Source organism: Heterodontus francisci, chromosome 32 (genome assembly GCF_036365525.1).
Source record: "Heterodontus francisci isolate sHetFra1 chromosome 32, sHetFra1.hap1, whole genome shotgun sequence".
NCBI lineage: Eukaryota > Metazoa > Chordata > Chondrichthyes > Heterodontiformes > Heterodontidae > Heterodontus > Heterodontus francisci.
The window spans coordinates 57,117,430-57,144,994 of record NC_090402.1 but is presented as its reverse complement, the minus strand read 5'-3'; the positions used below and the strand labels follow the sequence as shown (position 1 = coordinate 57,144,994).

Sequence of the window (27,565 nt, the reverse complement as noted above, 5' to 3'; positions counted from 1 at the left end):
TGCAGAATGTACTCTGGGTGGGGGACTTCAATGTCCATCACCAAGAGTGGCTCGGTAGCACCACTACTGACCGAACTGGCCAAGTTCAAAAGCACATCGTTGCTAGACTGGGTCTGCGGCAGGTGGTGAGGGAACTAACAAGAGAGGAAAACATACTTCCTCACCAATCTGCCTGCTGCCGATGCTTCTGTCCATGACAGTATCGGTAAAAGTGACCACTGCACAGTCCTTGTGGAGACGAAGTCCCGCCTTCACATTGAGGATACCGTCCATCGTGTTGTGTGGCACTATCACCATGCTAAATGGGATAGATTTCGAACAGATCTAGCAATGCAAAACTGGGCATCCATGAGGTGCTGTGGTCCATCAGCAGCAGCAGAATTGTACTCAACCACAATCTGTAACTTCATGGCCTGGCATATCCCCCATTCTACCATTACCATCAAGCCAGGAGACCAACCCTGGTTCAATGAAGAGTGCAGGAGGGCATGCCAGGAGCAGCACCAGGCATACCTCAAAATGAGATGTCAACCTTGTGAAGCTACAACCTAGGATACTTGCGTACCAAACTGCGTAAGCAGTATGCGATAGACAGAGCTAAGCGATCCCATAACCAATGGATCAGATCTAAGCTCTGCAGTCCTGCCACATCAAGTCCTGAATGGAGGTGGACAATCAAATAACTAAATGGAGGAGGTGGCTCCACAAATATCCCCATCCTCAATGATGGGGGAGCCCAGCACATCAGTGCGAAAGATAAGGCAGAGGCATTTGCAACAATCTTCATCCAGAAGTGCCGAGTTGATGATCCATCTCGGCCTCCTCCTGAAGTCCCCAGCATCACAGATGCCAGACTTCAGCCAATTCACTCCACGTGATATCAAGAAACGACTGAAGGCACTGGATGCTGCAAAGGCTATGGGTCCTGACAATATTCTGGCAATAGTACTGAAGACCTGTGCTCCAGAACTTGCCGTGCCCCTAGCCAAGCTGTTCCAGTACAGCTACACCACTGGCATCTAGCTGGCAATGTGGACAATTGCCAGGTATGTCCTGTACACAAAAAGCAGGACAAGTCCAACCCGGGCAATTACTGCCCCATCAGCCTACTCTCAATCATCAGTAAAGTGATGGAAGATGTCATAAACAGTGCCATCAAGCGACACTTGCTTAGCAATAACCTGCTCAGTAATGCTCAGTTTGGGTTCCACCAGGGCCACTCATCTCCTGACCTCATTACAGCCTTGGGTCAAATATCAACAGAAGAGCTAAACTCAAGAGGTGAGGTGAGAGTGACTGCCCTTGACATCAAGGCAGCATTTGACCGAGTATGACATCAAGGAGCCCTAGCAAAACTGGAGTCAATAGGAGTCAGGGGAAAAACTCTCTGCTGGTTGGAGTCATACCTAGCGCAAAGAGAGATGGTTGTGGTTGTTGGGGGTCAATCATCTGGGTCCCAGCTCCAGGACGTCACTGCAGGAGTTCTTCAGGCTCGTGTCCTAGGACCAACCACCTTCAGCTGCTTTATCAATGACCTTCCTCCAATCATAAGGTCAGAAGTGGGAATGTTCATTGATGATTGCATAATGTTCTGCACCATTCGCTCCTCCTAAGATACTGAAGCAGTCCGTGTCGAAATTCAACAAGACATGGACAATATCCGGGCTTGGGCTGATAAATGGCAAGTAACATTCGCACCACACAAGTGCCAGGCAATGATCATCCCAAACAAGAGAGAATCTAACCATCTCCCCTTGACATTCAATGGCATTAAGATCACTGAATCCCCGACTATCAACATCCAGGGGGTAGCATTGACTAGAAACTGAACTGCAGTTAAATACCATCGCTACAGTGGCAGGTCAGAGGCTAGGAATCCTGTGGTGAGTGACTCACCTCCTGACTCCCCCAAGCCTGTCCACCATCTACAAGGAACAAGTGTTACGACTGATCATAATAATAAAAACAAGAAATGCTGGAACCACTCAGCAGGTCTGGCAGCATCTGTGGAAAAAGAGGCAGAGTTAACGTTTCGGGTCAGTGACCCTTCTTCGGAACTGACAAATATTAGAAAAGTCACAGGTTATAAGCAAGTGAGGTGGGGGTGGGGCAAGAGATAACAAAGGAGGTCTAGATTGGACCAGGCCACATAGCTGACCAAAAGGTCACGGAGCAAAGGCAAACAATATGTTAATGGTGTGTTGAAAGACAAAGCATTAGTACAGATTAGGTGTAAATACACTGAATATTGAACAGCAGCAAGTGCAAACCTGAAAAAAAACAGTGGGTAAGCAAACTGAACAAAGATGAAATGAAATAAATGCAAAAAAAAGAGATTGTAAAAAATGTAAAAAAGAATGTAAAAAAAAAGGAAGAAAAAATAACTAAAAATGAAAGTAAAATGGGGGGGCTGTCATGCTCTGAAATTATTGAACTCAATGTTCAGTCCGGCAGGTTGTAGTATGCCTAATCGGTAGATGAGATGCTGTTCCTCGAGCTTGCGTTGATGTTCACTGGAACACTGCAGCAATCCCAGGACAGAGATGTGAGCATGAGAGCAGGGGGAAGTGTTGAAATGGCAAGCAACCGGAAGCTCAGGGTCCTGCTTGTGGACTGAGCGGAGATGTTCCGCAAAGCGGTCACCCAGTCTGCGCTTGGTCTCCCCAATGTAGAGGAGACCACACTGTGAGCGGCGAATACAGTATACTACATTGAAAGAAGTACAAGTAAATCGCTGCTTCACCTGAAAGGAGTGTTTGGGGCCTGGGATAGTGAGGAGAGAGGAGGTAAATGGGCAGGTATTACACCTCCTGTGATTGCAGGGGAAGGTTACGACTGATCACTCCAGTCAATGCCCCCAGTCAAAATATACGATTCTGATTGTGGTGGGAGAAACACACTGTTAATTCAATCCCGTCCCTCCACAGATCACCTGACATATCATTTTTAACCTTTCCAGCTTAAAGAAAGACCCAGCCAAATTGTGCCATCTATTAACCCCCAAATGAGGCTAACCAAACCAAGTGTCTTTAAATCAACAAATTAACTGTTTAAATCGAAAAGCTAAATTCTTAAAACATTGCTAAGACATAAACAACATTTAAAATAGAAGAAAAATTAGAGTCATTGCAAATTTACAGTCCAATGTTGCTCGAAGTACTCACAGCTGTCCAATGGGGAAAAAGGTTCTTCCACAGTAGAACAGTCCGTAGTCTAATTCCAGCAGTAGGTGATGCTTTCCTTCTCAAGCAAATTTCAGCAATTAACGACTTGCAAACACTTTTTAAATGAATTAATTTGGGTTTGGAATTTTTGAGGGATAAACGATTGTCACATAGAAACTTCCCTTCCGTCAGCTTAAATTACCAGAGATCTCTGTTTTGGCTTGACATTTTTAGAATTTTGGGAGATAATAATAATTAAACAAACTAAATTTTCTTCCTTCAGTTTAAATGGCTGAGAGCTCTTCTTTCAGGTGCTAACACCAGCTGTCTGTGTTCTCTGTTAGAACAGACTGTCTTCAACTAAAAAGCCAGTTCAAAATTGAATTGTAACAAATGTATTGCTTGATGCTCAGTCTAAGTGGCTCTATCCAAGGTAACAAGAATGTGCCCTTTGAATCGCAGTCTCCGAATGGATGTTGTCGGGTTACCAGGATGATTTCTCTGAAGCTGGTTGGTTCCTCTCCATATGGTTGTATCCAACGGTGACCAAAAATGCATTTTCTCTCACTCCTGTGATTTGCTGGTTTTTAAAGTAGTACAGCTCCTTTTCCAGCCTTAAAGATACACAACATATTCCCCAGAGAAAATAAACTACAGGACCATGCCACAAATCAGGAATGCGATGGAATACTCTCCACTTGCCTGGATGGGTGCAGCTCCAACAACACTCAAGAAGCTCACACCATCCAGGACAAAGCAGCCCACTTGATTGACACCCCATCCACAAATATTCACTCTCTCCACCACCGATGCACAGTGGCAGCAGTGGCATCTACAAGATGCACTGAAGCAATGCATCAAGGCTCTTTCAACAGTGCCTTCCAAACCCATGACCTCTACCACCTAGAAGGACAATGGCAACAGATGCATGGGAACACCATCACCTGCAAGTTCCCCTCCAAGCCACACCATCCTGACTTGGAACTATATCGCCGTTCCTTCACTGTTGCTGGGTCAAAATCCTAGAACTCCCTTCCTAACAGCACTGTGGGTGTACCTACCCCATATGGACTACAGTGGTTCAAGAATTCGGCTCACCACCACCTTCTCAAGAGCAATTAGGGATGGGCAATAAATGCTGTCCTAGCCAGCAACACCCACATTCCATGAACGAATTTAAAAAAACCTTATTTGTGACCATAACCATGAGATATCAGTTAATAGTGTCAACAGACATAAATTACTAAAAGCACATGCAAAAATACAAAAATATAATCACAAAGACTCATGGAGTATTGGCCTTTATCTCAAGAGGCTGGAATACAAAGGAGAGAAAGTTATGCTTCACTTATACAGAGCCTTGGTCAGACTCTATCTGGAGTATAGTGTTCAGTTTTAGCCACTGCACCAACGAACAATATATCTGCCTTGAACAGGGTGCGGCACAGACTCACCAAAATGATATTGGGACTCAGGATTAAATTATGAGGACAGATTGCATGAACATGGCTTGTATTCCCTTGAGTACAGAAGGGGTGACCTGATCGATGTGTTTGTCATGATAAATGGATTCGATTGAGTAGATGCAGTTACATTACTTCCTCTGGTGTGGGAATCCAGAACAAGATGGGGACAATCTTACAATCAGAGCTAACATATTCAGGATTGAAATCAGAAAACACTTTCCCACACAAATGGTAGTGAAAATGTATAAGTATCACCCAGAGGTTTTGTAGATACTCAGATGAACTGAACTGTTCAGGACTAATGTCGACAGATATTTGTTAGATATGGGCATAATGGGTCATGAACCAATGGCAGGTAAATGGAGCTGAGTTACTTATTCAACATGACCTAATCTAATGGCGGAACAGGGTCAAGAGGTGAGTGAGCTCCCCTGCTCCCATGTTCGTATTGACATAATTGGAAGGAAACTGGAGGGCTGACAAATGTAATAATAGAATTTCCCTCTCGGGGGCATAAAAACTGTTAGGGTGATGCCTCACCTAGTCAAAGCTCCACAGGAGACTGCAGTCAAGTCTGCACAAATACCTGCAGGCAGGTGTGTCCCAGAGAACAAAGAGGAGATTAACAAAGAATCCTCCCCCACAGGGAAAAAGGGAACCACCCATCTCCTGAAGTCAAAAGCCTGTGCATGACTCAGCAAAGCACTGATAGAGAGTTCAGGATAGACCCGCCCACTACTGATTGTCCTGTAAAAAAAATTACCTCAGCAGGAACAAAGACCCAAACCCAAGGCAGCCATGGCAATGGGCAAACTGAAAAAAAGCTTCCCCAAAGAAACACATGGTTACTGGGATGCCAAAAAGGAAAAATTAAAGCAACACTGGCACCCAGAAAAGACAATTTTAATAAGCTTTAGGATTCATGAATGAATGGAAATGCATGGTTTTCTATATTATAGACATATTTATCTCATTCATTTCCATTCATTCAAGAATCCTAAAGCTTATTCAAATTGTCTTTTCTGGGTGTCAGTGTTGCTTTATTTTTCCTTTTTGGCATCTCAACCTTTTTAATGAAACGTGCCTTTTTTCCAAAGCATTTCATTCCCCTGGTCATGCAGGCTCCCACCTGCCAAGAATGAAGCAGATTAGTTTTGCCACATGGACATTAAACTTCAAATTCTTGCTGGGAAGAAAAGGGAGCCTATTACAAGGAGTTGCCAGGCCCCTAGCCGGAAAGACATTTTTGCATACTAGCAGACAGTGTTGGAACAAAGGAACCAGTCCCTGCTCCCAATACACAGAACGGACGTCGTCAGACCAGTTTAGTCAGATGACTAACTGGCTGTTGCAGAGTTTTGAACTGAGAGTTTTAAGTTGGAGAGACAGTGTGTTTGAAGACAGAAAGCTCCTGACTCCTGGATTGAGAACATCTCTCTCCTGTCTGCTCCCATCACTTTCTCGCAGCTTTGGAATCCATTGAAGACATATGAACCCCAAGAGGGAAAAGTCTCCTACAGGGAACAAGGTTTAAGAAGAATACTGGGTCCCAAGGAAAAGCAAGAACTACCTACAAAAGGACTCTACAGTGAGCTCAAAGAACCATAATAAAGAAACTCTTCTGATATTGCCTCAAACCTCTCCACTTTATTTTTTCTTCCCTTTTCTGTCCCTATCGGCACGTGTGTATTGCATATGCATGCTAGCGTGGGCATGTCGTGTATCCATAGGCATGAACCGAATTAGAGTTTAAATTTTAATAAATTTCACTTTCCTTCTTTAAATCTAAGAAAGCCTGTTTGTGCTCATTTCTTTGTCTTATAATTGGAAAGCAGTGAATAAGGATTCACCAAGGGGGAGCTCAAAACACAGTGTGTTTAGAAATAAAACCCTCTTACAGTAAGACCAAGTGAAGGCTGAAAGGGAACCCCTAGACACCCTTCACACCTGGTTGTAACAAATTCCAAAGCTTAGCTTTTTTCTGAGACAGTCCTTTACTGGCAAATGAAACCAAAAGCTTCAGTGTTCTTGGGAAATCAGAACTGGATGGAACCAGATGAAACTAACAGTCTGAGGCATGTGAGCGGGTTTCAGTTTACAAGATTACAGACTGCAATGTTGAAGCAAGCAGCAAGTTGTTTTTTAAAAAGACAAGCTGCTGTGATTGGAACCTGTTTTCTGGTAGATGCCCTTGACAAATATGAGTTGCTACAACTGTTTTCGGTACCTTAAAGAGTTACTAGTGGAACCATGCCATCAGGATTATCGTGAGCAGGGCTGAGGATGTTGAAGACCGAAATGTTGAAGGGAAAACTGCAGTGCTTGCTATCAATGAGAAGGTATCACATCGTGGAAGAGAGGATCTGGAGATCCACCTGAAAAGTTCAGAGATCTGAAAGACTTTCTGGCCCTAATTTTTTGTTATTCATTCATGGGATGTGGGCATAGCTGGCCAGGACAGCATTTATTGCCCATCCCTAATTGTCCTTGAGAAGGTGGTGGTGAGCTGCCTTCTTGAACCACTGCAGTCCATGTGGGGTAGGTACACCCACAGTGCTGTTAGGAAGGGAGTTCCAGGATTTTGACCCAGTGACAGTGAAGGAACGGCGATATAGTTCCAAGTCAGGATGGTGTGTGACTTGGAGGGGAACTTGCAAGTGGTGATATTTCCATGCATCTACTGCTCTTGTCCTTCGAGGTGACAGAGGTCGCGGGTTTGGAAGGTGTTGTCTAAGGAGCCTTGGTGCACTGCTGCAGTGCATCTTGTAGATGGTACACACTGCTGCCACTGTGCGTCGGTGGTGGAGGGAGTGAATGTTTGTCGATGGGGTGCCAATCAAGCGGGCTGCTTTGTCCTGGATGGTGTCGAGCTTCTTGAGTGTTGTTGGAGCTGCACCCATCCAGGCAAGTGGAGAGTATTCCATCACACTCCTGATTTGTGCCTTGTAGACAGTGGACATGCTTTGGGAAGTCAGGAGGTGAGTTACTCGCAGCAGGATTCCTAACCTCTGACCTGCTCTTGTAGCCATGGTATTTATATGGTTACTCCATATGGCAATCTTTGCTGAGTGGACTGCCCAGAAGAACTGTGAGATCCACCTTTGTTGCTTCTGATAATTAATGCGTAATCGTGATTTAATAGTTAGTTCTTGTTCAGTTTATATTGGTCTTGGTTTGAATGTTAAAGTATAATTTATAAAAGTGAAATCTTGTGGATTTGGTTTTTTTTCTCTCTAAATTGGGGTCGGTCAGTGGATTGAATTCCTTTGGTTTGTGATCTCCACGGGGATCATCATAGAATACAGACTAAAATATCAAAATTTGCCAATGATGCCAAACTTGGAGGTGTGGCAAACAATGAGGATGATTCCAATTGATTACAACAGGACATAATAGGCTAATAGAATGGGAGGAGAGGTGGCAGATGGAGTTTAATATCGAGAAATATTCGGCGATGCATTTTGACATAGGGATAGGGTGAGGCAATATAGACTTAATAGCACAGTTCCAAAGAGTGTGCAGGAACAGAGGGACCTATAGGTTCATGTGCGTAGACCCTTGAAGGTGGCAGGACATATTGAGAGTATTTCTCAAAACATATGGGATCTTGGGCTTCATAAAAAGAGGTGTTGAGTACAAAAGCATGACATTATTCTGAACTTTTATAAATCTCTGGTTAGGGCACAACTAGAGTATTGTGTCCAGTTCTGGTCACCACACTTTAGGAAGTATATGAGGGTCTTTAAGCGAGTGCAGAGGAGATTGACCAGAATGGTTCTGGGGATGAGGGATTTTAGCCACAAGGTTAGATTGGAGAAGCTGGGGTTGTTCTCCTTGGAGCAAAGGAGATTGAGGGGAGATTTGAGAGAAGCATACAAGATTATGACAGGTTTAGATAAGGTAGACAAAGAAAAGCTGTTTCCATTAGCTGATCATACAATGTCTATGGGACGAGATTTAAGGTTTGGGGCAAGAGATACTTCGGGGGAGGGGTGATGTGAGGAAGAACATTTTTACACAGTGTATGGCAATGACCTGGAACTCGCTGTTTCTGAGGTGGTGGAAGCAAAGACAATCAATGATTTTAAAAGGACATTGGATGGACACTTGAGAGAAATAAACTTGCAAGGCTACATGGATAGAACAGGGGAATGAGACAGACTGGATTGCCCGACAGAGGGACGACGTTGAGTCGATGTACCGAGTGGTCTCCTTCTGTGCCATAATGACTCTATGATTCTATGACTCTATGATTGCTCATAATTACAGTCAATTTTCATGTTTTTATTCCTACTTGTATTCTACACACCAGGTAGTATCCCAGTGACTTAAAAACAAGAAATGCTGGAAGTACTCAGCAGGTCTGGCAGCATCTGTGGAGAGAGAAGCAGAGTTAACGTTTCAGGTCAGTGACCCTTCTTCAGAACTGGCAAATATTAGAAATGTAAAAGGTTATAAGCAAGTAAAGCAGGGGTGGGGCAGGAGATGACAAAGGAGAAGGTGCAGATAGGACAAGGTCACAGAATAGCTGACCAGAAGGTCATGGAGCAAAGGCAAACAATATGATAATGGTGTGGTGAAAGACAAAGCATTGGTGCAGATAGGGTGTTAACGGACTAAAAATTGAACAGCCGCAAGCACAAACATGAAAAAAAAGTGGGTAAGCAAACTGAACAAACTAAGATGCAATAAATTAAAATAAACACAAAAAAAATTTTTTTAAAGGAAAAATAAAAAAATAACTAAAATTAAAAGTAAAATGGGGGCCCGTCATGCTCTGAAATTATTGAACTCAGTGTTCAGTCCAGCAGGCTGTAGTGTGCCTAATCGGTAAATGAGATGATGTTCCTCGAGCTTGCATATCCCAGTGACTGCCTTGTAAACTCCCTGTAACGTCAGCACCATTCCTATAACATGGAGCCTAACAACAATAAATTTCATTTATATCGAACCTTTAACTAAGTAAAAGCAATTCACAGTTGTGTTATCAAGCTTGGCACTGGATTACAGGGAACAGAGGATCAGAAACTTGGTAAAAGAGTGAATGTTAAGGATCGTCTTAAAGGAGAAGAGTGAGGAACAGAGGCAGAAATTTTGAGGGAGGGAATGCCAGATTTTAGGGTCTAGGTATTTATTTATTTAGAGATGCAGCACTGAAACAGGCCCTTCGGCCCACCGAGTCTGTGCCGACCATCAACCACCCATTTATACTAATCCTACACTAATTCCATATTCCTACCACATCCCCACCTGTCTCAATATTTCCCTACCACCTACCTATACTAGGGGCAATTTATAATGGCCAATTTACCTATCAACCTGCAAGTCTTTGGCTGTGGGAGGAAACTGGAGCATCCGGTGGAAACCCACGCAGACACAGGGAGAACTTGCAAACTCCACACAGGCAGTACCCAAAATTGAACCCAGGTCGCTGGAGCTGTGAGGCTGCGGTGCTAACCACTGTGCCACTGAAGGCATGGCCGCAAGTGGTAGTACAATTAAAATCAGGGAGTTTATTTATTTATTTATTATTCATTCAGAGGTTATGGGCATCGATCACAAGGACAGCATTTATTGCCCATCCCTCATTGCTCTTTAGAAAGTGGTGATTAGTTGCCTTCTTGATCTACTACAGTCCATGTAGTCTAGGTACACCCACAGTGCTGTTTAGGGAATTCCAGAATTTTGATCCAGCAATGATAAAGGAAGGCTGATATATTTCCAAGTCAGGATGGTGTGTGAGTTGGAGGGGAACGTACAGGCAGTGGTGTTCCCATGCACCCTCTGTCCTTGCACTTCTAGGTGGTAGATTGCGGGATTGGGAGGTGCTGTTGATGAAATTTTGGGGAGTTGCTACACCGCATCTTGTAGATGGTAAACTCTGCGGCCACACCCCTGGTGGAGGGAGTGAATATTGAAGGTGGCAGATGGGGTGCCAGTCTAGTGGGCTTCTTTGTCCTGGATGGTGCTGAGCTTCTTGAGTGTTAGTGGAATTGCAATAATCCAGGCAAGTGGATTATATTCCGTCACACTCCTGTCTTGGGCCTTTTAGGTGTTGACAAGGCTTTGGAGAGTCATGAGGTGAGTCATTCGCCACACAATTGCCTCTGACCTGGTCTTATAGCCACAAGTGTTTATGTGGCTCATCCAGTTAAATTTCTGGACAATGGGGATGCCAATAATGTTGATGGTAGGAATTCGATGATGGCAATGCAGATGGGTATGTGCTAACACTATCTCTTGTTGGTTCTTGTGATGGAATGAAGATCATTAATAAAGCAACTAAAGATGGTTGGGCCTAGGATATTGCCCTGATAAGCTTCTACAGCGATGTCCTAGAGATGATACGATTGGCCTCCAACAACCACAACCAACTTCCTTTAGATATGACTCCAGCCAGTGCCGAATTCCCCCCACCCCATCTCCTCATTTTTGCATTGCCTTCTATTTTACTGGGCCTCCTTGGTGCCACACTTGTCCAAATGCTACCTTGATGTCAAGGGTAGTCACTCACATCTCACATCTGGAATTCAGCTCATTTGTCCATGTTTAGACCAAAGCTGCAATGATGCCTGGAGCCGACTGGTCTTGGCAGAACCCATACTGAGCATTGGTGGTTTGTTTATTCGTGAGTAAATGCCACTTGCTAGCACTGTTGGAAATCCCAGCCATTACTTTGTTAATGATTGGGAGTAGGTTGGTAATTGGCCAGATTGGATTTGCCCTGCTGTTGTGATCGGGACAAACCTGAATAATTTTCCACTTTGTTGGTTTTTGCCAGAGCTCAGCTGTATTGGAACAGTTCTTACTGAGATGCAGCTAATTCTGGAGTGTCTTCAGCAGTATAGCCAGGATGTTGTCAGGCCCCATCAGCTTTGCTGTATCTAATGAGCTTAGCCATTTCTTACAATCACGTAGACTGAATTAAAATTGCTGAAGACTGGGGACCTCTGGAGGAGGCTGGGCTGGAACATCCATTCGGCACTTCTGGCTGAATATAAGTGTCTATCAGGTGCTGGGTCCCACCATCATTGAGGATGGGGATGTTCAAGGTACCTCCTCCTCCCACTAGTTGTTTCATTGTCCACCACCATTTACAACTGATGTGACAGTTCTGCAGAGCTTTGATCAGAGTTGTTGGTTGAGGAGTCGTTTAGTTCTCTCTGTGGGATACTAATTATGCTGTTTTTCATGCATGTAGTTCTGTGTTGTTTAGTTTAGTTTAGTTTAGAGATACAGCACTGTATGTAGGTTGGCATCTTGTATTTAGACATGTCTGACATTGCTCATGGCATGCTCTCCTGCACTACATATTGAACCAATGTCGATCCCCCAGCTTAATAGTATTAGTGGAGTGAGGGATATGCCAGGCCATGAATTTACGATTTATGGTGACATACAATTCTGCTGATGTCCACAGCGTGTCAGAGATGATCAGTTTTCAGCTGATGGATCTGATCACAATGTCTCCAATATAGAATGGTGGCAGTGTCACACGACATGATGGAGGCTGCTGTCAGTGCGTAGGATGGACTTTTTCTCTACAATGATTGTGCGCGGTCACTCTTACCAATACTGTCATGGATAAATGCAACTGGGACAGATAGATTGATGAGGACAGGATCAATTCGATTTGTCCCTTGTGTTGGTTCTCTTGCCACCTGCCAATGGCCCAGTCTTTCATTATGATCTTCAGGACTTGGCCAGCAGTGGTACTACCGAGCACTCTTGGTGATGGACGTTGCAGTCCCCTTCCCTGAGTACATTCTATTTCTTTGTTTACCTCGATATTTTTTCCAAGTGATGTTTAACATGAACGACTACAGATTCATCAGCAGAGGGAGGGTGGTCGGTGGTAATCAGCAAGAGGTTGTCTTGCCTATGTTTGACCAGATGCCATAGGAATTCACATCAGGTCCAGAGTTAATGTTGAATCCCACAGTTACTCTATCCTCTATACCATTGCAGTAACCTCTGGTGGGTCTGTCCTGCCAGTGGGACAGGACATATCCAGGGATGATGATGGAGGACTTTGGGAAGTGGCTGAAAGGTATGTTTTTGTGAGTATCCCTGTGTAAAGCTGCTACTTGACTGGTCTCTCAAACACCTCTCCCAATTTTGACCCACATCCCCAGATGTAAGTGAGGAGGATTTTGTAGCCTAGATTGGGCAGGTTGTACATTTGTTGTGGCCACTGGCTATGTTGATGCTGTGAGGTCTGTCCACTTCTACACTTATTCGATGTTTTCATAGCAGTTTGATGCAATTGAGTTCCTTGCTCAGTCATTTCAGAGGGCAGTTAAGAGTCAGTCACATTATTGTGGGTCTGGCGTCTCATATAGGTTAGACCAGGTAAAGACCGCACATTTCCTTCCCTCAAGAACACCGGTTAACCAGATGGGTTTTTAATGACAATCCAGCAGATTCCCACCACATAGACCCACAACCCCGGACAGCCCACTTCTACCTTCTTCACAAAATCCACAAACAGGACGGTCCTGGTGGATCTGTCATTTCAGCCTGTTCCTACCCCACTAAACTAATTTCTTCCTATCTTCACTTTATCTTTTCTACCCTTGTCCTGTCGCTTCCCACCTATATCCGTGACTCTTCTGACACCCGACATCATTTCAACAGTTTCCAGTTCCTGGTCCTAACTGCTTCCTCTTCACTATGGACGTCCAATCTCTCTACACCTCCATCCTCCAACAGGACGGATTTAGGGCTCTCCACTTCTTCCTTGAACAGAGGCCCAAACAGTCCCCATCCACCACCACCTTCCTCCGCCTGGCTGAACTTGTTCTCATATTGAACAACTTCTCCTTCAACTCTACTCACTTCCTTCAAATAAAACGTGTTGTTATGAGTACCCGCATGGGTCCTAGTTATGCCTGTCTTTTTATGGAGTATGTCAAACATTCCTGGTTCCAGTCCCACTCAAGCACCCTCCCCCAACTCTTTTTCCAGTACATTAATGACTGTATCAGAGCCATTTCCTGCTCTTGCCCCGAACTGGAAAACTTCATCAACTTTCCACCCTTCTCTCACCTTTACATCGTCCATTTCCGACACTTCCCTTCCCTTCCTTGACTTCTCTGTCTCCATCGCTGGGGATAGGCTGTCTACTAATATGCATTATAAGCCCACCGACTCCCACAGCTACCTTGACTACACTTCTTCACACCCTGCCTCCTGTAACGAAAGATCCCATTCCCCCAGTTTCTCCGTCTCCGACGCATCTGTTCTGATGATGCTACCTTCCACAACAGCGTCTCTGAAATGTCTTCCTTTTTCCTCAACCAAGGATTCCCCCCACTGTGGTTGACAGTGACTTTGACCATGTCTGACCCATTTCCCGCACTTCTGCCCTCACTCCTACCCCTCCCTCCCAGAACCGCAACAGGGTTCCTCTTGTCCTCATTTTACACTCCACCGGCCTCCACATCCAAAGGATCATCCTCCACCATTTCCACCACCCCCAGCGTGATGCTACCACCAAACACATCTTCCCCTCCCCTCCGCTGTCAGCATTCCGAAGGGATCGTCCCTCCATGACATCCTGGTCCACTCCTCCATTACTCCCATCGTCTCCTTCCCATGTCACCTTCCCATGCAATCGCAGGAGGTGTGATACCTGCCCCTTTACCTCCTCTCTCCTCACCATCCAAGGCCCCAAACACTCCTTCCAGGTGAGGCAGCGATTTACTTGTACTTCCTTCCATTTACTATACTGTATTCGCTGCTCACAATGCAGTCGCCTCTACATTGGGGAGACTAAACACAGATTGGGTGACCACATTGTGGAACACCTCAGCTCAGTCCAAAAGCATGACCCTGAGCTTCTGGTCGCTTGCCATTTTAATTCACCACCCAGCTCTCATGCTCACATTTCTGTTCTCGGGCTGCTGCGGCATTCCAGTGAACCTCAACACAAGCTCGAGGAACAGCATCTCATCTTTCAATCAGGCACTCTGCAGCCTTCTAGACTCAACATTGAGTTCAACAATTTCAGACCACGACTGCCATTGTGATTGTTTTTTACCATGTGCCAGTCTTAACCTGCTTTTGGACACAGCTGTTCATTATTCTGCCAGTAACCAACTTCTCTGGACTAATGCGTTGTCTTTTACGATAACTAGTAGCACTCCCTTTGCGTCTTGTTCCATGGCATCTTTGTCATTTCATCCTTCTTTCCCTCTGCCCTATCACAGACCTTCCCTTTTGTTTTTCTTTCCCCTCTCCCCCGCTCCTTTCACTTGCTCAAAACCTATTACATTTCAAACCTTTGCCAGTTCTGATGAAAGGTCACAGACCTGAAATGTTAACTCTGTTTCTTTGTTCACAGATGTTGCCAGACCTGCTGTGTATTTCCAGCACTTATTGTTTTTATTTCAGATTTCCGGTATCTACAGTATTTTGCTTTTATTTTAGTGTAGCACTGAACCAAGTCAGAGTAAGCACAAGAACACAAGAAATAGGAGCAGAAGTAGACCATATGGCCCATTGAGTCTGCTCGGCAATTCAATATGATCATGACTGATCTTGGGCTTCAATTCCACTTTCCTGTCTGCTCCCCATTCCCTTTGATTCGCTGTGAGACAAAACATTTATCTATCCCAGCCTTAAATGTATTCAATGATGGAGCATCCACAACCCTCTGGGGTAGAGAATTCCAAAGATTCACAACCCTTTGAATGAAGTAATTTCTCCTCATCTCAGTCCTGAATGATTGACCCCTTATCCTGAGACAGTGTCCCCGTGTTCTAAATTCCCTGACCGGTGGGAACAATCTCTCAGCTTCTACCCTATCAAGCCCTTTCAGAATCTTGTACGTCTCAATTAAATTGCCTCTCATTCTTCAAAACTCCAGAGAGTACAGGCCCAATTTACTCAGCCTCTCATCATAGGACAACCCCCTCATCCCAGGGACCAATTTAGTAAACCTTTGCTGCACTGCCTCCAGTGCAAGTATATCCTTTCTTAAATGTGGAGACCAAAACTGCACACAGTATTCCAGGTGCAGTCTCACCAAAGCCCTGTACAATTTTAGTAAGACTTCTTTATTTCTGTACTCCAATCCCCTTGCAATAAAGGCCAACATGCCATTTGCCTTCCTAATAACCTGCTGCACCTGCATGTTAACTTTGTGCGTTCCTTGTACAAGTACCCTCAAGTAGGGTAGGTGGTGGCGTAGTGGTATTATCACTGGACTAGTAACCCAAAGACCCAGGGTCTTTCTCTGGGGACTTGGGTTTGAATCCCACCACAGCAGAAGGTGGAATTTGAATTTAATTAATAAATCTGGAATTAAAAGCTAGTCTAATGATGGCCATGAAACCATTGTCAATTGTTGTAAAAACCCATCTCGTTCACTAATGTCCTTTAGGGAAGGAAATCTGCTGTCCTTACCTTGTCTGGCCTACATGTGACTCCAGACCCACAGCAATGTGGTTAACTCTTACATGCCCTCTGAAATTGCCGAGCAAGCCACTCAGTTGTACCAAACCACTACGAAGTCAATAAAAAGGAATGAAAGTGGACGGACCACCCGGCATCGACCTAGGCACCGGAAACGACAACGGCAAACCCAGACCTGTCGACCCTGTAAAGTCCTCCTTACTAATATCTGGGGGCTTGTGCCAAGGGTGAGAGAGCTGTCCCACAGACTAGTCAAGCAACAGCCTGACATAGTCATACTCATGGAATCATACACACTGTGGCGCAGTGGTTAGCACCACAGCCTCGCAGCTCCAGGGACCCGGGTTCAATTCTGGGTACTGCCAGTGCAGAGTTTGCAAGTTCACCCTGTGACCGCGTGGGTTTTCGCCAGGTGCTACAGTTTCTTCCCACGGCCAAAGACTTGCAGGTTGATAGGTAAATTGGCCATTGTAAATTGCCCCGAGTGTAGGTAGGTGGTAGGGAATATAGGATTACTGTAGGATTAGTATAAATGGGTGGTTGTTGGTCGGCACAGACTCGGTGGGCCGAAGGGCCTGTTTCAGTGCTGTATCTCTAAATACCTTATAGACAATGTCCCAGACACTGCCATCACCATCCCCGGGTATGTCCTGTCCCACCGGCAGGACAGACCCACCAGAGGTGGTGGCACAGTTGTATACAGTAGGGAGGGAGTTGCCCTGGGAGTCCTCAACATCGACTCAGGACCCCATGAAGTCTCATGGCATCAGGTCAAACATGGGCAAGGTAACCTCCTACTGATTTCCACCTACCGCCCTCCCTCAGCTGATGACTCAGTACTCCTCCATGTTGAACACCACTTGGAGGAAGCACTGAGGGTGGCAAGGGCACAAAATATACTCTGGGTGGGGGACTTCAATGTCCATCACCAAGAGTGGCTCGGTAGCACCACTACTGACCGAGCTGGCCAGGTCTTAAAGGACACAGCTGCTAGACTGGGTCTGCGGCAGGTGGTGGGGGAATCAACACGAGAGGAAAAACATACTTGACCTCGTCCTCACCAATCTGCCTGCCACAGATGCTTCTGTCCATGACAGTATTGGTAGGAGCGACCACCGCACAGTCCTTGTGGAGACGAAGTCCCGCCTTCACATTGAGGATACCGTCCATTGTGTTGTGTGGCACTATCACCGTGCTAAATGGGATAGATTTCGAACAGATCTAGCAATGCAAAACTGGGCATCCATGAGGCGCTGTGGGCCATCAGCAGCAGCAGAATTGTCCTCAACCACAATCTGTAAACTCATGACCTGGAATATCCCCCACTCTACCATTACCATCAAGCCAGGAGACCAACCCTGGTTCAATGAAGAGTGCAGGAGGGCATGCCAGGAGCAGCACCAGGCATGCCTCAAAATTGAGGTGTCAACCTGGTGAAGCTACAACACAGGACTACTTGCATGCCAAACTGTGTAAGCAGCGTGCGATAGACAGAGCTAAGCAATCCCATAAACAACGGATCAGATCTAAGCTCTGCAGTCCTGCCACATCCAGCCGTGAATGGTGGTGGACAATTAAATAACTAACTGGAGGAGGTGGCTCCACAAATATCCCCATCCTCAATGATGGGGGAGCCCAGCACATCAGTGCGAAAGATAAGGCTGAAGTATTTGCAACAATCTTCAGCCAGAAGTGCCGAGTTGATGATCCATCTCGGCCTCCTCCTGAAGTCCCCAGCATCACAGATGCCAGACTTCAGCCAATTCGATTCACTCCGCGTGATATCAAGAAACCACTGAAGGCACTGGATACTGCAAAGTCTATGGGTCCTGACAATATTCCGGCAATAGTGAAGACCTGTGCTCCAGAACTTGCCGCGCCCGAGCCAAGCTGTTCCAGTCCAGGTACAACACTGACATCTACCCTGCAATATGGAAAATTGCCCAGGTATGTCCTGTACACAAAAAGCAGGACAAGTCCAACCCGGGCAATTACTGCCCCATCAGCCTACTCTCAATCAACAGTAAAGTGATGGAAGGTATCTCAACAGTGCCATCAAGCGACACTTGCTTAGCAATAACCTGATCAGTGACGCTCAGTTTGGGTTCCGCCAGGGCCACTCAGCTCCTGACCTCATTACAGCCTTGATTCAAACATGGACAAAAGAGCTGAACTCAAGAGGCGAGGTGAGAGTGACTGCCCTTGACATCAAGGCAGCATTTGACCACAAAGAAAAAGAACAAAGAAAATTACAGCACAGGAACAGGCCCTTCGGCCCTCCAAGCCTGCGCCGATCCAGATCCTCTATCTAAACATGTCGCCTATTTTCTGAGGGTCTGTATCTCCTTGCTTCCTGCCCATTCATGTATCTGTCTAGATACATCTTAAAAGACGCTATCGTGCCCGCGTCTACCACCTCCGCTGGCAACGCATTCCAGGCACCCACCACCCTCTGCGTAAAGAACTTTCCACGCATATCCCTCATAAACTTTTCCCCTCTCACTTTGAACTCGTGACTCCTAGTAATTGAATACCCCACTCTGGGAAAAAGCTTCTTGCTATCCACCCTGTCTATACCTCTCATGATTTTGTACACCTCAATCAGGTCCCCCCTCAACCTCCGTCTTTCTAATGAAAATAATCCTAATCTACTCAACCTCTCTTCATAGCTAGCGCCCTCCATACCAGGCAACATCCTGGTGAACCTCCTCTGCACCCTCTCCAAAGCATCTACATCCTTTTGGTAATGTGGCGACCAGAACTGCACGCAGTATTCCAAATGTGGCCGAACCAAAGTCCTATACAACTGTAACATGACCTGCCAACTCTTGTACTCAATACCCCATCCGATGAAGGAAAGCATGCCGTATGCCTTCTTGACTACTCTATTGACCTGCGTTGCCACCTTCAGGGAACAATGGACCTGAACACCCAAATCTTTCTGTACATCAATTTTTCCCAGGACTTTTCCATTTACTGTATAGTTCACTCTTGAATTGGATCTTCCAAAATGCATCACCTCGCATTTGTCCTGATTGAACTCCATCTGCTATTTCTCTGCCCAACTCTCCAATTTATCTATATTCTGCTGTATTCTCTGACAGTCCCCTTCACTATCTGCTACTCCACCAATCTTAGTGTCGTCTGCAAACTTGCTAATCAGACCACCTATACTTTCCTCCAAATCATTTATGTATATCACAAACAACAGTGGTCCCAGCACGGATCCCTGTGGAACACCACTGGTCACACGTCTCCATTTTGAGAAACTCCCTTCCACTACTACTCTCTGTCTCCTGTTGCCCAGCCAGTTCTTTATCCATCTAGCTAGTACACCCTGGACCCCATGCGACTTCACTTTCTCCATCAGCCTACCATGGGGAACCTTATCAAACGCCTTACTGAAGTCCATGTATATGACATCCACAGCCCTTCCCTCATCAATCAACTTTGTCACTTCCTCAAAGAATTCTATTAAGTTGGTAAGACATGACCTTCCCTGCACAAAACCATGTTGCCTATCACTGATAAGCTCATTTTCTTCCAAATGGGAATAGATCCTATCCCTCAGTATCTTCTCCAGCAGCTTCCCTACCACTGACGTCAGACTCACCACGTATGGCATCAAGGAGCTGTAGCAAAACTGAGGTCAATGGGAATCGGGGAATACCCTCCGCTGGCTGGAATCATACCTAGCACAAAGGTAGATGGTTGTGGTTGTTGGAGGTCAATCATCTCAGCTCCAGGACATTACTGCAAGAGTTCCTCAGGGCAGTGTCCTAGGTCCAACCATCTTCAGCTGCTTCATCAATGACCTTCCTTCAATCATAAGGTCAGAAGTGGGGATGTTTGCTGATGATTGCACAATGTTCAGCACCATTCGTGACTCCTCAGATACTGAAGTAGTCTGTGTAGAAATGCAGCAAGACCTGTACAATATCCAGGCTTGGGCTGATAAGTGGCAAGTAACATTTGCGCCACACAAGTGCCAGGCAAAGACCATCTCCAACAAGAGAGAATCTAACCATCTCTCCTTGACATTCAACGGCATTACCATCACTGAATCCCCCACTATCCACATCCTAGGGGTTACCATTGACTAGAAACTGAACTGGAGTATCCATATAAATACCGTGGCTACAAGAGCCAGTCAGAGGCTAGGAATCCTGAGGCGAGTAACTCACCCCCTGACTCCCCAAAGCCTGTCCACCATCTACAAGGCACAAGTCAGGAGTGTGACGGAATACTCTCCACTTGCCTGGATGGGTGCAGCTCCAACAACACTCAAGAAGCTCGACACCATCCAGGACAAAGCAGCCGCTTGATTGGCACCCCATCTACAAACATTCACTCCCTCCACCACCGAGGCACAATGGCAGCAGTGTGTACCCTCTACACGATGCACTGCAGCAATGCACCAAGGCTCCTTCGACAGCACCTTCCAAACCCGCGACCTCTACCAACTAGAAGGACAAGGGCAGCAAATACAAGGGAACACCTCTACCTGCAAGTTCCCCTCCAAGTCACACACCATCCTGACTTGGAACTATATCGCCGTTCCTTCACTGTCGCTGGGTCAAAATCCTGGAACTCCCTTCCTAACAGCACTGTGGGTATACCTACCCCAAATGGACTGCAGCGGTTCAAGAAGGCAGCTCACCACCACCTTCTCAAGGGCAATTAGGGATGGGCATTAAATGCTGGCCTGCGTCGCCCACATCCCATGAATGAATAAAAAAAAGTCTCTCTGAACATCAACGCTTACCAGTTTCACACCTTTTAAAAAATATTATACTTTTCAATTTTTACAGCCAAAGTGGACACCTTTACACTTCCCTACATTATATTCCATTTGCCATTTTGTTGTCCACTCACTTAACCTGTCTATATGTCTTTGCAACCTTTCTATGTCCTCCCTGCAACTGACCTTTCCACCAAGCTTGGTATCATCAGCAAACTTAGATACATTACTCTCTGTCCCTTCATCCAAGTCATTAATATGGAGTGTAAATAGCTGAGGCCCCAGCATTGATCCTTGCAGCACCCCACTATTCACTGCCTGCCAACTTGAAAATGCCCCATTTATGCCCACTCTCTGCTTCCTATCTCTGAGCCAATCCTCATCCATACTAATATATTACCCCCAACACCATCTTGCCTATTAATCTTTTATGTGGCACGTTATTGAATGCCTTTTGAAAATCCAGGTATACTACATCTACTGGTTCCCCTTTATCTACCCTATTCTTTACATCCTCAAAAAACTCTAATAAATTTGTCAAACAGGATCTCCCTTTTGTAAAACCATGCTGACTTGTTCTAATCATACTATGTTTTTCCAATTACATTGTTAAGACTTCCTTAATAATAGTTTCCAGCATTTTCCCAACGACTGATGGTAAGCTAACAGTTCCGAAGAAGGGTCACTGACCCGAAACGTTAACTCTGCTTCTCTTTCCACAGATGCTGCCAGACCTGCTGAGTGAATCCAGCATTTCTTGTTTTTGTTTTAGATGAGATGCTGTTCCTCGAGCTTGCGTTGATGTTCACTGGAACACTGCATCAATCCCAGGACAGAGATGTGAGCATGAGAGCAGGGGGGAATGTTGAAATGGCAAGCAACCGGAAGCTCAGGGTCCTGCTTGCGGACTGAGCGGAGATGTTCCTCAAAACGGTCACCCAGTCTGCGGGTTCCGAAGAAGGGTCACTGACCCGAAACGTTAACTCTGCTTCTCTTTCCACAGATGCTGCCAGACCTGCTGAGTGAATCCAGCATTTCTTGTTTTTGTGTAAGCTAACAGTTCCCTGTTTTCTCTCTACCTCCTTTCTTGAACAGCGGTGTAACATTTGCCAACTTCCAATCTAACGGGACCATTCCTGAATCTAAGGAATTCTGGAAAATGATAGCCAGTACATCCACTATCTCTTTTAGAACCCTAGGATGTAGGCCATCTAGTCCCGGGGACTTGTCAGATTTTAGTCCCTCAAGTTTCCACAATATTTTTTCTCAGCTGATATCAATTCCTTAATTTCCTCACTCTTATTAGCCGCTCGGTTACTGCCTATTTCTGGTATGGAACTTGTGTCTTCTACTGTGAAGATATTTATTCAATGCCTCTGCCATTTCCTCATTCCCCATGATGATTTCTCCTGTCTCTACCTCAATGTCTACTTTAGCAACTCTCTTCCTTTTGATATACTTATAAAAGCTCTTACAATCTGTTTTTATATTGCTGGCTAGTTGACTCTCATGTTCTGTTTTTTTCCTTTTTATCAACTTTTTGGTGGTCCTTTGCTGTTTCTAAAACACTCTCAATCCTCAGACTTACTACTATTTTTTGCAACATTGTAAGCCTCTTCTTTTAGTCTAATACACAGCAGCACAGTGGCGCAGTGGTTAGCACCGCAGCCTCACAGCTCCAGCGACCCAGGTTCAATTCTGGGTACTGCCTGTGTGGAGTTTGCAAGTTCTCCCTGTGTCTGTGTGGGTTTCCTTCGGGTGCTCCGGTTTCCTCCCACAGCCAAAAGACTTGCAGGTAGATAGGTAAATTGGCCATTATAAATTGCCCCTCGTATAGGTAGGTGGTAGGAGAATATAGGGACAGGTGAGGATGTATAAGGACAGGTGAGGATGTGGTAGGAATATGGGATTAGTGTAGGATTAGTATAAATGGGTGGTTAATGGTCGGCACAGACTCAGTGGCCCGAAGGGCCTGTTTCAGTGCTGTATCTCTAAATTTAAAAAAAATCTAAATACTCTCCTTAACTTTCTGAGTGAGCCACAGATGGGTCTTTCTTGACGAGTTTTTGTTTTTGAACGGAATGTACTTTTGTTGAACCCTTTGAATTGTTTCTTTAAATGTTTCCCACTGTTCATTTACTGCCATACCTTCCAGTCTATTTACCCAATTAACCTTAGCCAGTTCTCCCCTCCTTCGTAATTGGCTTTGCTTAAGTTTAAGATTCTTGTTTGTGATTGAAATGTGTCACTTTTAAACTTACCATGAAATTCAATGGTATTATGATCACTATTTCCCAGTGGATCTTTTACTATGACATTGCTTATTAACCCTGCTTCATTACGCAATACAAGATCTAAGTTGGCTTTATCCCTAGTTGCTTCTACAACGTGTTGCTCCAAGAAACTGTCATGAAAACATTCTACAAATTCATCTTCTGGACCACTGTTGCCAATTTGATTGTCCCAGCCTATATGCAGGTTAAAGACCCCAAAATTAATACATTACCTTTTTTACGTGCTCCAATAATTTCTCATTTAATGTTCTGTCCAATAATATAACTACTGTTAGAGGGCTGTAAATTACTCCCACCAGTGTTTTCTGACTCCTGCTATTCCTAATTTCCACCCAAACTGATTCTACTTCATGATCTTCTGAGGCCTGATCCCTTCTTATTAATGTCCTTATGTCATCCTTTACTATAAGGGCTAAAAGTCCTCCTTGCCATTCTGTCTGTCTCTCCGAAGTATTGTGTACCCTGGAATATTCATTTCCCAACCTTATTTGACAGAGGGGGGCACCGATGAGTGTAGAACTGAACCTAGCTCGTGTCAACACCTTCAGGGGAGGAGAGAGGGGAACCAGTGAGTGTAGAACCCAGCCAGAATCAGCACCTTCAGGAGAGGAGGGAGGGGGGACCAGTGAGTACAGACTGAACATAGCCAGAGGCAGCACCTTCAGGAGAAGAGAGAGAGGGGAAGTTCTTTTTACGGACCCAAACCCTATTATTCAGGCAAGGCTTAACCAAGTAAGATAACAGGATACTCGATTAATAATTTCGGAGAGTTTATTGAAAACACAATAATATGAATTGAAAGTAGAATATGCTTAATAAACTTGGGGATATACCTTTACAGCTTTCACAGGTGCATTTCCTGGTTGGATACTGGTCGCAGGGTGACCCTGATCCTTTGTGTTCGATCTTGGTCTTTCGCCAGGCTGAGAATTTGACCGTTCGTCTGAGCATTTACCTCCGAAGACTTCTATTGTTTCCATAATGATGAAGCATTGTGGACCCTGGTTTTTAATCAGATTATCATGTAATTTGCTTGATGGTTGGTCTGTGATGTTGCTTGCTACCCTACTCTCATTGGGGCTTAATCAATAAAACATTTTCCAATAATTGTGATAAAAACCTAAGAAGAGTACTAGCCATTATGGTGGTTATCTCTTTGGACAATATGAATTTATACAGAAATTGATTCTTTATTAGCCAACCTATTGAATGTTATCAGAGTCACAATACTTTTTTTGCCGACTTGGTGTTACAGCTTAGGACTTAGTTTTAGACTTAATACTTTTAAGTGAATGCCCATTCTTTCTAGCATGATTGTTAATTCATTAATTACAACTCAGTCAAGGCCCATTGCTTTGTAATCATTGTTTTTTGATGGGTTACTACTTAATACATTAATTTGATTAACACAATTGCTGGCACAAGACACAAAAATAACTTCTCTGGTCATATGTTTATCTTAAAGTTGCTGACTTGATCTGATTAGTTATTACAGAGGATACAGTGTGAAAATGGTCAAGTTAAGCTAAAATTTAAATCCACTCACGAAATGTATTTAACAGAAGCCTTTAGGTCGATGAGACTCTCTGAAGGTGCCAACATTATAAACCAACAGATAAACCTGCAGGCAAATAACAAATCATTTCATTCATACGTTTAAAATTAAATTGGGCTTATATTGACGCAACTTTTACATTTCAGCGAAATCAGCATTTCTGCTGCGCTCAACTCAGCCTTTTCCTAACACTCGCAGTAAGGAGTCGGTGATATCACACAAATGGAAGATCAGTGGGGCTTTAAATCAGCAGCTGACTCACACCAGGATGAGTCCGATTTCCTTCTACTCTGGTTAATGTTCTTCTCCACCATCAGCTTCACGGACCCTGATTGGAAATGACTGGGAACATTGGTCCAATTGTGTTCTGTATGAAGTCACAGTCCTGGGTTCACCTTGGGTGTTGTGTTGAACTTGGAGTGACAGCTACTCTGTGTCTGAGGTGGAGAATTAATGTCAACATCACAGAAAATGAGACTAAACAAGATAGACAGAGAGAAGAAGACAGAGGAACAGAAAGAGGGTGAGAGATGGACACAGATAGGCAGACAGAGAGTGAAAGACTGAGAGAGAAGGAGTGAGACACTGACAGTGAGAGACAGACAGATGAATGTCAAATCTTGAGACTGATGTATTTTTATTGGGTAAGGTTATTAAGGGGCATGGAAACAAACTGTGTAAATGTAGCTGAGATACGGATCAATCATGATATAATTGAATGGTGGAACAGCCTCGAGGGCCTCCTCCCATTCATGCGTTCCTCTGTTTTACAGGATCACTGAGACTGATGCCCTGAGGCTCCTCTCACAATCCTGGGACCTTCTATTCCTGACAGTTATGGAACAAGGGTATTCAGAGTGGTCTAGACAGGACAACAACCTCCCCTTCATAGACACATGACCCTGACTGTGAGCTGATGATGCGTCCGGGAGAATGATGACTGGACATTGTGTGTGTTGTTATTTCAATGATAATCTTATCCTCAGGAAACAAATCGCCCCCAGGAGTGAAATGAGGCCCTTCAGTTAAACATGGAATTTAATTTGAAGCAAATCAGATCTGGGATTGTCTTTCTCACACATGGATGTCGAGATGGCCCATGTTATTGGGGCAGGTGGAACTGGACAGGGCCTGACCCAGCAGGGACAGGACAGGACAGGCCCACTGGGAGGTGATATGAAGCCGAATTAAACTCAAATGTATCGTTTTCATTATTTCATTAATTTTACAATGAGACTCTGGATATTTCCTGTCGGGTTCTCTTTCATCTGAAGGGAGGGTAAAAGTTTTTACATCACCAATCACGTCAATGTTCATGATATCGAACAGTCCTGACAGTTCCTGAGTAAGGATTCCTCTGGTTCCTCACCCTGTGTCTGTCAGGATACAGAAACCCAGCTTGCTTACAGTCTTCCTTCCTGGAGGCTCCACTCCCTAAGCCTACAAACTTCAGCAGGGTCAGTGGTGGAGTTCCACAGCAGGAGTGATCCCAGAGTAACTGTCTGGATCGCTCCCACGTGGATGTTCCAGGTTGTGTATTTTTACTTATCCTGGTGTTTAACACACACATCAATAAAACAGGGAATTCATGGAAACATGCTGCATGTCCTTCTTTATCTGGAGATAAAATATCTCTTGTATAATTGTGCCAGCACTTAACAGGCTCCTGTGAACTCTTCCATCTGTTATTTTAATGGTGACTTTATTTTAAATGAGTTAACACCTGCCTTAAAATGGTCGACTCAGTTGTTGTACAAACACATTAAATCTTTGTACAATAATTACCACAGTCATTTTCAGACTAGAAACTTAAACCTGCCGCTTCACTTTCAGTCAGGAAAAGATCCCAGTTTTACACCAATCTCTGATTTGACAGCACATTTCCAGCATTCACTGTTGTTCTTCCTGACTCTAAACACAGTTGTAAAGGAGCCTTCTGTTCCGTGCCCAGGAACTCTGAACCATGGCTGGGACACATTTCTTATACACCTCAGGATTAACCCTGTCACGATCCTGCTTTTTTTTTTCTACTGAGGAAATATTGCAGTGCACCTTTAAGGCTGTAAAAAGATCAGTAGGCAGCAAGCTCCAGGGACTGTAAGAGAAAGTGCATTCTCATTGCCCGACAACAACCATACAAATCGAGAAGAGACAAGATACAAGGTTGTCGATTGCCTTTTGAAAACTGGCTTACTGGTTTTGTTCAGAGACAGACGGACACAACAGTGCTAGCACCTGAAGGAAGATAAGCGCTCTCTGAGAGACAATTTAAACTGAAGGAAGAGAAGTTGATTTATTATTCTCAAAGTTCTAAAAACTTAAAGCCAGATACATTCCTTAAAAAAATATAACGAATTATTGATCTGCTGTGTTCATCGCTGGAGGACAGAAGAGTTTAACACTTCACATTGTCATCTTCATCTGTGGAGGACTGGTGTTCCTCCTGTTCCTCTGCCTGCAGAAAATAGCCATCTCTAATTGTCAGGTTGTGTCAGGCACAGTAGACAACGATGGTTCATGAGACCCTCTCTTGCACGTAATGAAGAGCCCCTCCAGACTGGTGAAGGCAGTGTAAGTGTATTTTCTGCAGACCAGTGGTGTTTCTGATGATGGCTCTGGTGGATGCGTGAGCATCATTGTATCTCTCTTTAACTGTGCTTTGGGGATGCCGCAGTGGTGTCATCAACCATGTAGAAAGGGGGTAACCCTCATTACCCTGGATCCAGCCGTCCACTTCAGCTTGTTCTTTAAAAACACCTGGCAGCTGTGAGTTCCTCAAAGTGTATGAGCCGTGACAGTTGTCAGGGAAACGTTTGCAATCCTGCATTATTTTACTCCTGTGGTTGCAAACCAGGTTTACATTCAAAGATTGGAATCCTTTGCAAATCACAAATACAGCCGCTGCTCCCAGGAAGCTCTGATGGTCA

The 27,565-nt window shown here is 44.8% G+C and overlaps 1 protein-coding gene across 1 annotated transcript in view; it reads right to left on the bottom strand.

Annotated features, from left to right (window-relative positions):
* Positions 1–27,565, bottom strand: part of LOC137347836 (zinc finger protein 850-like) — a 99,269-nt gene that overhangs the window by 51,682 nt on the left and 20,022 nt on the right. Inside the window, exon 4 of the mRNA XM_068012881.1 lies at positions 20,537–20,546. Within this exon, the coding sequence (XP_067868982.1) occupies positions 20,537–20,546 (10 nt within the window). The remainder of the gene's footprint in view (positions 1–20,536; positions 20,547–27,565) is intronic.